Genomic DNA, 13565 nt, shown 5'->3' with positions numbered 1-13565 from the left:
TCGCAAGGCACCTTGCCTTCAGTCTAAATAACATCTTAGTAAGCTTCGTTTTAGTGACGATATTGGTTCGCTAGAGCAAAAAATCGGTTCGGTTTTCGAAAATCTAGCTAGAGAACTCTTTATGCTGTTTATGACAGGAAGGATATAGCAGAATGTCGACATTGGCTACATTAACATAAGATTTTATAGCACATAATAGCATTGCCAAACTTTACCTTGCCTCTATCTCCAAAGAGGAAGACTTGCTTCGTAAATTCACCCCATTTTTTGCTTATTTGAAATTGTTTTTGGCTCGGTTTTGAACTTCCACTTCCATGTTAAATGAGGTTTCATTGTGAGGCCAATGGAGCGTACGCGGGCTATAGAAAGCTGATAAGAAAACCGATTTCTTCGTATATTTTTGCTCTGAGCAGCCATTTCTTCTACAATGTTTAACCAGGCGTTAAAAACTAGTTGAAAGAGACTAAAAACGAGTACCAGGGTACATGTTTTAAAATTTCCGCGCGAAATTCACGTATACACTCGAAAGTTATTTCTTCCTACTCTTGCCACGTTGCTTCATATGGGGAGAAACCTTTCCACAGGACAAGATACTCGGTTTTCTGTAGAAAATATTTAAACAAATTGAAATATAGCGCTCGATTCTAGGCATTGTCAAAGTTAACAAAACTTACCCCGTCTTTAGTCCTACGCGAGGAGATCAGTCTTTTCACCTCCCACATACGACTTCCTTTAACCCTGCTTTAAGGATTTTTTGGGGGGACCAAAAAGTCCGCCGTGGAAATAGAATTAAGTAATTTATAATATCCTTTTTCTCTTCCTCGCTTCGCAGACGCCATATTTGTTTTTTGCATACTAATAAGTTCACCAATTGGTAGTGACCAATTAGAAAAGCAATAGCACAATTGATATGATTGACAGCATAATACTTTGCATTAATAAGCTCCTCCCATTTTTATTCGGAATTTCTCGCAATGGAATCAGATTGGAAAAGGGAGTTTAATACCTCAAGGTGTAACGTTATAAGAGTTACGAGAAGGCTGAATCCAGACGTATTTGATTATAAATTTAGAGGGAAAGCCTTGGATTCTGTAAGTTTTACTAAGTATCTTGGTGTTCATCTGGCTGAGGATCTTCGTTGGAACGAACACACCAGAAATATCTCAAAAAAAGCCAATAAAACACTTGGCTTTCTTAAGCGTAACTTAAGACATTGTCCATCCAGTACCAAGGAAACAGCATACAAGGCTTTAGAACGTCCTATTTTGGAATATTGCTCATCTGTCTGGGACCCTTATACAGTAAAAAATATTCGCATGGTTGAAATGGTTCCGAGGAGAGCTGCACGCTGGGTCCTGAAACACTTTGATCGTAAGGACAGTGTAACTGAAATGCTTTCAGTACTGAAGTGGAAGACGCTAGAAAACAGACCAAGGATAGCACAAATATCTATGATTTACAAGATACGAAATAAGCTGGTTTGTCAAGACGATGTTAGAATTAAGCCACTTGGTCATTCCTATTCTACCCGTTTCAACAAGAAGTACGTGTATACTCAGCCTATGGCCACAAAGGATTATTACAAGTACTCATTCTACCCAAGAATACTTTCAGAATGGAACCAACTCCCAAAGAAAGCAACACTAGCAACCTCACTTGCAGCATTTAAGAATGCAGTTGCAGATGTTTATTAACTTTTTGGACAATTACTATTTATTATTATTTATTCTATTTATAAAATTATAATTAATAAAATTAATTATTTGATCCTTTTAACAATTATTTAGCGTGGTCTAAAATACTCAGTATTGAACGAATGACCTAACTGGTAAATGTAAATGTAAAATATTTGACTAGTTGGATTTGACTAACAATTAGTCCTCTTGCTCTAATGCCCTATGAGTCAATATTAGTCAATAACCAATCCTCGAGCCTTCTGCCTCATGAGATATTAACTCATAGCCCATTAGGGCTCAATGACATATATTGCTAAATAGACGGGGAAAAGACAAACGGGTTTTAAGACCCGTCCGAATACTAAACTGAGTCTCTTTTTGACTCGTTTTTAACCTTACCTAATCTAAGCTACTTTAAATTATCACTGAAAAAATGTTGCGGCCCTGTGATTAAATTGAAGGCAGTATCATCAGAAGCGCAAAGCACACCATGAAAAATACTACAATCTTCTGGCACTCTAATTTCGTTGCAGCGCCTGATATTGAAAAAAAAAAAGGTAAACAAATCTATGTAAGTAAATTATGGAAATTATGTTGAGTGAAACAGGTGTAGTCCCTGAAAAGCAGCCCGTTCCCTAGAGGCGAACTGAGCTGTTCTCTTGATTAAGGTCTGCTTAAGAAAGAAATGTATAATTTGATTTCTATTATTATAAGAAGAGAGCATACTTACTGTTGGGTTTTGTAGTGACCGTCGTTGGTCCTGTAATGAAGATTACAAGTTTGTTAGTCAGCTTTGTCTATGGTCATAACACTTACTTATCGGTGCAGAAAGCAACACGACACGACACAGTCTGTTATTATAAGTGAATAGTATACTTACTGTTGGTTTTTGAGGTGACCGTCGTTGATTTTGGTGTGTTTACCGTCACTTGCCCTGATAATACGATGTAAGTTAGTTAGTCACTTACTTAGCCTCTCATTATAAGCAGCACAGCACAGCACAGCACAGCACAGCACAGCACAGCACAGCACAGCACAGCACAGCACAGCACAGCACAGCACAGCACAGCACAGCACAGCACAGCACAGCACAGCACAGCACAGCACAGCACAGCACAGCACAGCACAGCCATACTTACTTGGCAATACTATGAGCTCTTGTATTACACGATCCTCATTTTCGTACTTTCCTTCAAGACAAACAGCAGTGTAGTAGATCTTTTTGTCATTCAAGGATATGTTTCGCAAAACCGTGGCCGATTTTCCTTGCTCTAGGTTTTCTTTTGTTGGGAATTTCAGACGAGAAAGGAAAGGTTTGCATATAGCGCTTTCATCATACGGCTTATGCAGTACTTCTGTATCGTTAATAGCTATGACAACGCATGGAATCCAATTGCTACTATTCAACCAAACACCGAATACAAAACGACGTATCCTCTCGTTTACGTTGTTGAGCTTACTGAATATAGCGTTGTCGCCTTCGGTATAAGTAAGTGAACTTGGAACTGCGTAGCCTGCAAAAATAGATAAAAGAAATCCAAATTTTGAATAACTTGGGCAGGTACACAACATACAAAGACAGCACCATAGTTAACGGATTAACTATGACAGCACAAATTCAAACTGGGATCCAACCTAGAAGGGATAACATCAAAGGAAAATGAAAGCCCACCAGAATAGTCTAAAGAACAAAGGAAAAGCCTTAACAGATAATCTGCAAGTAGAACTACGAACAAGATTTAAACTTAAACCTCTGCATGGCCAATATAAAAGACAAACAAGTAAATCGGATGTCGATAAACAAACAAACAAACAAAAACACACACAAGTGGCTGCGCGGAACAGATCTAAAGTCTGAATCGGAGGGACTCATAATTGCCGCACAACACCGAGTGCCTCCTGCGAGATACTATGAAAAACACATCCTTAGTAAATATGATGATACTATGTATGTAGAATGTGTAACGAGTATGACAAAACCATTCATCATATTGTTGCTGGGTGCCCAGTACCGAAGTGAATTCATAGAAAAGGACACGGCAGACGTGGCAACTTCATCCACTGAAAACTCTGTAAGCACTATGAATTTCAAGTTTCGAACAGTTAGTATGAACACCAACCAGAGCCGGAAAGTAATGGACAGTGGTAATCTTATGGGATCTGCAAGACGACAACGGCAAACAGACCAGTATATAATTGTTAAGGAGAAGATCATAGACAAATTTTCTTTCTTTGTTAATATGTCAATTTCATCAGAAAAGAATGTGAGCTTCAAACAAATTGGAAAACTGTTTAAGTATATAAGGATCTTGAGATCGAAGTTGGTGAGAAAAATGTGGGGAATGGAAACGAATGCTATACCGGGCATCGTTATTGGGGCACTAGGCCTCACAAATCAGTGCTTAGGTAGGAATGTCAAACAACTACCAGGAAACATAGAAATCGCCAAACTGTGAAACTTCGCACTACATGAAACTGCGCATATCATTTGAAAAATCTTAAAGAATCCTAGTCAACTACGATGCTGACTGCGCTCCTGTGTTATTGTTTACATCGTTCTCCTGCAACGTTCTCAAAGCTCGATCTTCCATACACCGTTGGATTAAACTTCTGCACTAGTGTCCTCAATTTCCCAAAGTTTCCTTCCTTGTTCATTCCACAGCAAGTAGGTTGAATTTTTCAGAATGACTCTCTTTGTGAAATTATGATTTTTTGGTCGTCCAACAGTTAGACAACCCTCTTTTGAAATCTACCTTAGATTCGTTGCCAAAATTTCTTAATCTTTAAGTGACTATGTATCATCATATTGTGACGTACGGTCAAAACACGTCTAGCATCTATCTAATCAGCTTTTAATAGAAGCCTACGCACTAGCTTTTAGAGTAAAAATTGCGCCACCGGAAGTGATTAGAAAAACATTAAGATACATAAGATAATAGTTATTTGCAGACTATATGATTGCACGAACGAAGGCTAGTTAATCCTTCTACAATAATACATGGAAATGTTTGACAAAAAGACAAAAAAATACATTGATTTGTCGTATTTTGTAGTTTCGGTGCTCTTAAAAAATCTCATAAAGTCGAACAAAAATCCCTACAAAAATCTATTTTTTCATGTGTTCCTGATTTCAACTTTTCCTAAAATGTTAATATCACCTAGATTTTTAAGAGTTTTTTCGAATGAGCTATAAAAAATATAGAGTCCCGTACAAAATTTGAGGGTTTTGCCCCGTTGAAGCTCAAAACGCGTATAGTTCTTCAATAAAATCTTGTAGATTTTTCAGCGGTTTTTGAGCGCGTGCACATCGTGGGCTCAAATCTCAAGATTGTTTAGTTATGTTTCAATAGTAATGTCTTATAAGTTATATCGTAAGTTGCCAGATAGCCGAAGTCGCTATGTTTGTAAATAGGTAATTTAGGATGGTCAAACACCAGTCTAAGCTAATCCTAGTTGTAGTGTCGGGATCCCTGTGTATAGCGAAATATTATGGTCTAGATAGACACGTGGCGTGACCATGTTGGATTTTTAGGACTTTACATTTATACGATCAAGTTCCCAGTCAATTATGTCCTAAATAAACCAAGAAATGATTAAGTCAGAACTTTACGATTGGCGACGAGGATGATAAACATTCAATTGGGATTTTTAAAAAAAAAAGGCATCTTCAAGTCTAGAAATTGGTGGATTAAAACCGTTTGTGTACACAGTGACCCGAATAGTTTGGCGCTGGAATGGAAGCGATGGCTTCGAAGTTTTCAACTTTATGCAGATGGAAAAGGGCTGATTATCGCTCCAGATAAAGATGACAACAAGATACAACGTAGGGCTTTACTTCTTCATTCAGCAGGACCGGCTGTCAAGATATTTTTTACGTTTTACCAGATACCGGAAGACCGAAGGATTACGCGAAGGCAGAGAAAGCCCTGAGCGACTACTTTGTGACTCAGGTAAATATTCCTTACGAGCGACACCAGTTTCGGGAAATGACCCAGAAAGAAGAAGAAACCATCGACCAGTATGTAGTACGATTAAAGCGTAAGGCAGAAGCATGTAACTACGCCGACCAGACCAATGACCAGATCAGAGATCAAATAATTTCAACTTGCCGTTCGAACGAGCTTCGACGCAAACTTCTTGAGAAGGGACAGGCCTTCACTCTGAAGGAATTACAAGATACAGCAAGAACATTTGAGGCCGTAAAACGACAGGCAAGGAATATGTGCAACCCTTCAGACCAAGGCCCAAGCCATGTAAATTGGATTGGTAAGAAACCATTCAAAGGAAGGGGAACAGGACAACAACCACCCAGGTCAAAAGAGAAGAAAGAGGAAGAGAAACCGAGTAAAGGTTCGTGCTACAGATGTGGAAAACAAGGTATGCAATAAATGTAAGCAAACGGGACATTTTGCAAACTGTTGCAAGACCAAGTCAAAGGAAGGTACTTCCAATCAAGGAGGTAAAGGAGTTCGTCAAGTAACTGAGCAGCCAGATTATCCATTTGCAGTCACTACAGCAGACAAGGAGATACCAAATTAAAGATTGACATTGTCATTGGGGGAATTCAACTTGAAGCAGTATTATTGGATTCTGGATCTACATGTAATGTTATTGACAGACAAACATGGGAGAAACTCAAGAGTGAAGGAATTGTTTGCAAGGCAAAGAAGCCTGATAGAAAGCTGTTTTCTTATGGTTCAGAAAAACCCCTCAGTACTGTTGGTGAGTTTGAAGCTGAACTTTGTTACAAGGATAAGACAATAACTGTTTGTTTTGTTGTAGTTAAAGAGAGAGCAATTCCAATATTGAGTAGAGAAACCTGTGAAAAGCTGGAAGTCCTAAAGATTGTTATAAATAGTGTTGATGAGCAGTCCTCTATATTTACTGAGTTCAAGGAGTGCTTTGAGGGAGTTGGAAAACTCAGAGATTTCAAGGCCAAACTCCACATAGATGATAGTGTTAAACCAGTAGCCCAGCGGCAGAGACCAGTACCTTTTGGTGTAAGACTGAAAGTGGAAAAGAAACTCAAGGAACTTGTGGATGCTGATATTATTGAACCAGTTACAGGTCCAACACCATGGGTAAATCCAGTTGTAGAAGTGCCAAAGAAAGGGGATGACATTTGACTTTGTGTAGACATGAGAAAGGCGAACGAGGCTATTGTAAGGGAACGTCACCCTATACCTTCAGTAGATGAAATTCTATACAACCTAAATGGCAGTAAAGTGTTTAGCAAGCTAGACCTGAAGTGGGGCTTCCAGGGATATCACCCCCTTCGTTACACACAAGGGACTGTACCGCTATAAGATGTCGTGACAGATCACACACAATATTTTGTTGTTTTCTCGATTTATTTGATACACATACTCTCCTCTCTCCGCGTTGCATCCGACTCTCCTCACAACACTCACACACCCCTCAAATCTCCTCTCAAGTTTCGATACTCTCAGATCACATAATGATTACATAACTCGCTACTGACACTCACGACACTCTCCCCCTATTTGATCCTGAAAGGAACAAATATAACGTTAATTAACAATATCTTGTAAAATTAATATAAATGGTCAAATGCTAAATGTTCAAGAGAATTATAAGTTCAATGTCCAAGTTCGATTATAAGTTTTGTTCTTCTGCTTGCACGATTTCCTTGACTCGTTGTCTTGCGGCTTGAGCTGCCATTCTTGGGCGAAACTCTCTAGCTATAGGGTTCAACCGCAATGGAGTGCTTGGTTGTCTATCACAAGACAACTCCATGGGGCACAGCTGCTGAGGCGCTCGCTCGAGGTACGATTTTCCCGCTCTCAGCCTCACCGCTCTTACTACTCCATCTCTACCCTTGATCAGCTTCTCAACGATACCTATGCTCCACCTGCCCCGATTCCGCTCGTCCCCTTGGATGAACACCACGTCTCCGATCTTTAGTCGTAGCTCCTTGGAATTGTGCTTGAGATTATGTCGTTCCCTTAAACATCGTACGTACTCCTTGGTCCAGCGTGACCACAGAACATCCTTGCATCGGCGTAGGTACTTTGCTCGTTTTCTTAAATCTATGCTTTCGACTGACTCAGCTTCCACCTCTGGGATGAAGTTAGGCTGCCCACATATCATCAAGTTTGGTGTTAATACAGGCAGCTGCACGTCATCTTCGACGTACGCAAGGGGCCGGTTGTTGATCGCTATCTCTACATCTAACATCACTTCTTCCATCTCTTTCCACTTAAGGACTGCTCTTCCCACTGCCTTATACGATGCTTGTTTAACGATGCCCACTAACCTCTCAAACTGCCCACCCCACCATGGGGCTCTACTTAGGTTGAACTGCCACACTATGGATTGATGTGCTAGGTAGTTTTGGGCCTTCTCATCTTCCATGATCTTTCGCAGCCACCGCTCCGCTCCGACAAAACTCCTCCCATTATCTGAGTATATCTTGCAGGGTCTTCCTCGACGAGCTATGAACCGCTTCAAAGCTGTGATGAATCCCTCTGTACTCTGGTCGGACAGCAACTCGATATGTACGGCTCTTGTTAGACTGCAGGTGAAAAGAAGGATATACGCCTTACCCTCCCTCTTAGTTGTCATCTTGTACATTATGGGTCCAGCGTAGTCCACGCCCACCGTTTGGAATGGAACTGATCCCTCTGTTCGGTCTGTTGGTAGGTTTCCAGGTGGGGGCCTCTGGAATGCTGTTGTGTGGAACCTTTTACAACCATAGCACTTGGTTACTACTCCTTTTGTCAGGTACCTCAGCTGTGGAATCCAGTAAGTTTGTCTAACAAATGACATAGTTAGACCCACTCCCCCGTGCAGGGTCAGGAGATGGGCATCTTGGACCATCCTTTCTGCCAACAATGTCCTTGGGGGAATGTATATTGGATAGCTTCCCTGGATTCTTCCTCGGCATACGTAGACCCCGTCCGGGTTCTTTTGTAGGTTGAGCCGAAATTGGTCTTCCTTGAACCTTTCCGTTTGGCTGTACCTTTCTTGTTCTCTCCTTATCCACCATTTGACTTGAAACTGTGTTTCTTTAGCTTTCAGAGGCCCAGACACTCGCTCGGTTCTTCTCAGACGACTGTTCTTCGCGAACCGCCGAATCCAAGTGGTTATACGGACAGCCTTCCAATAGGAATGTTTCTTTAACAGTTCGTCCATCTCGTCCTCGGTGACGACAGCTGCTCCAAACACTTCTCTCGTCTGCTTTGACTCAGTCTCAGTCTCCTCGCTTGGTTCTAGAGTTTTGTCCTCAGGCCACTGATCTTTCTGAGTTAACCAGTCTGGTCCCTTCTTCCACGTTGGGTCAAGTCTTTCAGGACTGCATCCACGGCTTCCAATATCGGCTGGGTTGTCTTCGGTACCAACATGTCTCCAAGTGATGTAGCACTTAGCGCTTATCTTGTTGACTCTGTTAGTGACAAACTGCTTGTAGGAACCTTTGCCCTTGATCCAGTATAGAGCGACTACTGTCAAGCCATCCGTAAACTGACTTTACTGGAAGATCTTCTAGAGCTGTTCTCACATTGTCCACCAGGTTGGCTGCCATGTGTGCGGAAACAAGTTCCAACCTCGGGATTGTAAGACTCTTCTTTGCTAGACGGGCTTTCCCGCATACCATTCCACTGAAGGTACCAGAGTTCTGAGAAACAACTGCATACACCACCGCTGATGTACCTTGTCCACTTGTGTCTCCAAAAACGTGGAGGTCAATCGACTGGATAGGCTCTTGAAAGACTGCTAAGCTGCGAGGTGTCTCAGCTCTCTCTGGCAGGTTGCTAGCGAATTTGAGCCATCGCTTCACCATTTCACTGGATAGTTTCTCGTCCCATGCCTTCCGTTGATCACACACCTCTCGGTAGATAAGTTTGCCCACAAGGGTTACTGGTGCTACCACACCCAAGGGGTCATAGATCGAGGCAAGGAACCTCAACATCTCTCTTTTAGTCGTGTCTTGAGGTCTCTCTGGGAACGTCACTGCGATGATGTCCCTTTCCTTGTTCCAATCCAATCCTAAGACCTTGGTCTCTCCTTGTTTTACTCCCAGCTGCTGCTTTGCAAAGCTCTGACTTTCGCCTTTCTGATGGCCATCTTCCTCTTCCAGCATTGGATCGTTAGAGTGCCACTTGTGCAGCTCAAAACCCGCTTCGCCCAAGATGGATTTCGTGGTCTCTTTCAACTCTGCGACTTCGTGCGAGGTTTCTCCCCCTGTAATTATGTCGTCTACATAAAGACTTCTCTTGATTTCTTGTACTTCCCTGGGATACTTGTCTTCGAGGCTATCAAGATGCCGCTGTAGTGTACCTGCAAGAAGAAAGGGAGACTGCACAAGACCAAACATTGCTCTCGTAAATCTCAGAACGGTGACGGCGTCAGGATTTCCGTCTTTGATCCAGTGGAATCGCAGAACGTCTCTGTCTTCGTGGCGTATGCGAACTTGCAGAAAGGCTTGCTTGATGTCCCCGGCTAATGCAACGGGCTTGAACCGACTTCTCACGAGGACGTTCCACAGTAAATTCTGGAGAGGGGGACCGGTCTCTAAGCACTCGTTTAACGAGGGACTGCTTTCGGTTTCTTTGGCTGATGCGTCATAGACTACCCTCACTTTCGTAGTCTCGGCTGTTTCTCTCACTACCGGCTTATGTGGAATATAGAATTCCTTTGCCGCTGGAGTTTCAGGAACCGCTTCTACAATTCCTTGACGTAGCTGATCTTGGATCACGTCATCATACTTCTCCATCAGATCTGGATTCTTCTGAAGTTTCTTTAGCAGGTTTTGAAGACGCTTTATGCTTCCTTTCTCGTTGCTTGGAAGGGTGTCGTGGTTCTGTTTCCATAGCAACCCTGTTTCATACCACCCTTCTTGGTTGCGGCTCAGTTGCTCCTTGAACTCTTCGTAAACTAAGCTCTGATCACCTTCTGGTCTGTCTTCAAGTCCCAAGACGTCGATATTACAAAGCTGCTCGTAGTCTGCTAGAGATGTACGTGCAAAAAGCATGTTTCCGAGGGCCATTTCTTTACCCGGTGACATAATTGTCCATCCTAGAGCGGTACGCTCAGCAACTGGCTCTCCGGAACGTCCCAGCCTTGGCTTTTCTTCGGTTTTAATGCGTGAGTACTCGCTTGCACCAAGAATCAGGTGTACAGGCAACTCGCTCTTTGTGTCGTCATCCTCCATGATGACCCCTTTCAGGTGGCTGTAGCTTTTGATAATCTCAGCGTACCTTGGGTTTGGTAGCATAAGAAGGGCTCCCTTGTCAACTTTACTCACAAGTGTTGACATCTCGAACTTTCCATCGATGCTTTGCACCTTCGCGTTGTAAACATCTATACGTTGAGTTGTTGAGTGCATCATCATATCAATTCTCTTGTATTCACTACGCAAAGGCCGTTTGTTAAGGCGCTCGAGCAGTGCAGCTGACGCGTACGAGCTGCCTGCCCCAGTGTCTAGTAGCGCTCTGCATTTTATGCCATCTACAAGGACCACGACTACAGGATAAGTCACGCTACCCTCCCCAGCCGCTATCATCATGTTCGATCCGGGCTGTTTGTCGCAGATAGACGTGTGATGCTTGCCCTCACACCTTTGGCACTTGTGCTTGCTGCGACAATCTGCCGCTCTATGCTTTGCGCCAGTACAATTGAAGCACAGCTTCTTTGCAGCTAAGGATTTCTTTCTCTCTTGGACACCTTTCACCTGATCACAATCTACAGACTTGTGTTGACCCGACTCACAATAGACACATGCGATAATCTTGCTCGTTTCTTCCTTAGTTTGAAATACCCTTTCTCGCTTTTGAGGTGACTTCCGTAAACCGTGCTCAGGTGTAGGGATAGGCGCCTTACGGTCGAGGGTTATAGGGTTGCGCTCACACCACTTGTGCAAGGATTCTACTAGTTGAGGAAAACCCCACTCTTGCCAGTTATCATCTAATCTTACTAAATCTGCTCTAATGCCTGGAAGTTTATCCAGTGTACGCCTCACATATCCGTTTATCTCCTTAAGTTTACCCATAGTCTCCAGTACTTGAACATGAGCAACCAAATTCTCATAGAACTCATGGATTTTGGAGGGCCCATTCCCTGGAATAACCGGCAATGAAATGATACACTGCATGTGCGCATTTGATACCTCACTTGGTTTCCCATATTTGGATTTCAGCACGCTCTTGGCCCGTTCATACCCCTCTGTTGTGTAAGGGAGACCGTCTATCAAGCCCCTGACCTTGGGAATAATTAACTCTTTGAGATATGAAAACTTAGTGACTTGGCTAACCTCTGACTTGTCGATTTCTGTTTCAAATTGACTCCAAAACCGCATCCAGTCGAGATGAGTTCCCTGGAAAGGCGTTATGACCAGCTTAGGTAGCTTGGCACGGCTAAAACTCCCTGGCTTAGACGAGGAATCTGTAGCCTCTTTGTATTGTTTCTCCATCTCGAACTGACGCTGTAATTTGACCTCCTGTAGCTTCAATTCATCTTCGAAAACACGCTGGCGTTTTTCTTGCTCAATTTTCTCCTTTTCTTTGCTCTCTACTTCGGTCACTTCGTTCTTGATAGTTTTAAATTCCTTCTCATACTTACTAAGCTTAGCTTCGAGCTCCTCCGACCACTTTCTAACCTCGTTTGGCTCCCAATCACCTTCGATCTTTATCTCTTGTATTTGGAGTTTAATTTCGTGAATTTTGTCTATGCTCCTCTCCAATGCTTTCGCTTGCCTATCCATCGCTTTCACATCCCCTTCTTGAACAATTCTTGCTGTTTCTTCGGAGGTGAAAGCTAACAGCTTCAATTTGCCTTCTATGAATTTATCCAACTTCGCCAATGTCTCCATGTTTGTTTACTCCCGGGATTTACTTGATTAATCCTTGGCTTGATTCGGCTCAAAACTCACGATCTCTGACATCCGTTGGCTTGCTTAACTCGCAGTCACCTAAGTCCGGGTCCTGGCAGGGTCGCCACTTTGTGTCGTGACAGATCACACACAATATTTTGTTGTTTTCTCGATTTATTTGATACACATACTCTCCTCTCTCCGCGTTGCATCCGACTCTCCTCACAACATTCACACACCCCTCAAATCTCCTCTCAAGTTTCGATACTCTCAGATTACATAATGATTACATAACTCGCTACTGACACTCACGACAAAGAGACTTATGTTCGGTATCAGCTCTGCACCAGAATTATGCAATCACATAATTAGACAAGTCCTAGCTGGCTCTGAAGGTGCTGATAACATTTATGATGATATAATTGTGTATGGGAGCTCAGTTGAAGAACATCACAAAAGGCTACGAGAGACACTGAACTGCATCAGGGACAAGGGGCTGACCCTTAACAGAGAAAAGTGCGAATTCAGGATGTCAGAACTTACCTTTATGGGGTATTTGCTTTCTGGAAAAGGAATTGGCCCAACAGAGTCCAGGAATGAAGCAATAGTTAATGCTCGAGAGCCACAAGATGCTAAAGAAGTACGCAGCTTCCTAGGATTAGTGAACTTTAGTGCTAGATTTATCCCAGACCTTGCAACGGTTGCTGAGCCACTCCGGAGTCTAACAAAGAAAGGAGTAACCTTCAAGTGGGGTAAAGCTCAACAAGTGGCATTCAATGCTCTTAAAGAGGCTTTAGCTGGCTCAAACACACTAGCATATTTTGATAGAGATGCAGAAGAAACCAAGCTGATCACAGATGCCAGCCCAGTAGGACTTGGGGCTGTACTCACCCAAGTTAAGAGTGGAACAGAGCGTGTTGTAGCTTATGCCAGCCGCAGCCTAACAGATGTAGAACAAAGATACTTGCAAACGGAAAAGGAGGCTCTTGGCATTGTTTGGGGCTGTGAGAGATTCCACATGTATCTCTATGGAGTTGAGTTTACACTCTTGACAGACCACA

The 13565-nt window shown here is 42.7% G+C and overlaps 2 protein-coding genes, 1 long non-coding RNA gene and 1 pseudogene across 3 annotated transcripts; 1 reads left to right on the top strand and 3 right to left on the bottom strand.

The window, feature by feature from the left end:
- Positions 1-449: 449 nt before the first annotated feature.
- Positions 450-743, bottom strand: LOC148913645 (chromodomain Y-like protein 2; the record flags this gene model as incomplete). Its single annotated transcript, XM_089037164.1, is given in 2 exon segments — positions 450-602; positions 675-743. Coding segments are annotated over 2 exon segments (222 nt in total), but the record flags the coding sequence as incomplete, so codon positions are not given.
- Positions 744-974: 231 nt separating this feature from the next.
- LOC148913644 (uncharacterized) lies at positions 975-1694 on the top strand. The gene has a single exon (XM_089037125.1). It carries the CDS (start codon positions 975-977, stop codon positions 1692-1694), a length of 720 nt encoding a protein of 239 aa, XP_088893251.1.
- A 103-nt stretch (positions 1695-1797) lies between these two features.
- LOC148913643 (uncharacterized) lies at positions 1798-2608 on the bottom strand. The gene is made up of 3 exons (XR_016120203.1): positions 2557-2608; positions 2407-2436; positions 1798-2212 (listed from the first exon to the last, which is right to left on the bottom strand). It is a non-coding gene; the product is annotated as an uncharacterized LOC148913643 (long non-coding RNA).
- A 4684-nt stretch (positions 2609-7292) lies between these two features.
- LOC148913642 (uncharacterized) lies at positions 7293-10953 on the bottom strand (annotated as a pseudogene).
- Between the last annotated feature and the right edge of the window lie 2612 nt (positions 10954-13565).

This window comes from Actinia tenebrosa, unplaced genomic scaffold, assembly GCF_029948245.1.
Source record: "Actinia tenebrosa isolate PJP-AT-01 unplaced genomic scaffold, QUT_ActTen_1.0 PGA_scaffold0__85_contigs__length_37466705, whole genome shotgun sequence".
In the NCBI taxonomy this organism is placed as follows: domain Eukaryota; kingdom Metazoa; phylum Cnidaria; class Anthozoa; order Actiniaria; family Actiniidae; genus Actinia; species Actinia tenebrosa.
Note: the sequence above shows the minus strand (reverse complement) of the source record. Positions and strands in the feature narration are given on the sequence as shown.

What these genes read in the sequence shown, in the direction of transcription:
- LOC148913644 (XM_089037125.1), top strand. Translation starts at nt 975, where the DNA reads ATGGAATCAGATTGGAAAAGGGAGTTTAATACCTCAAGGTGTAACGTT.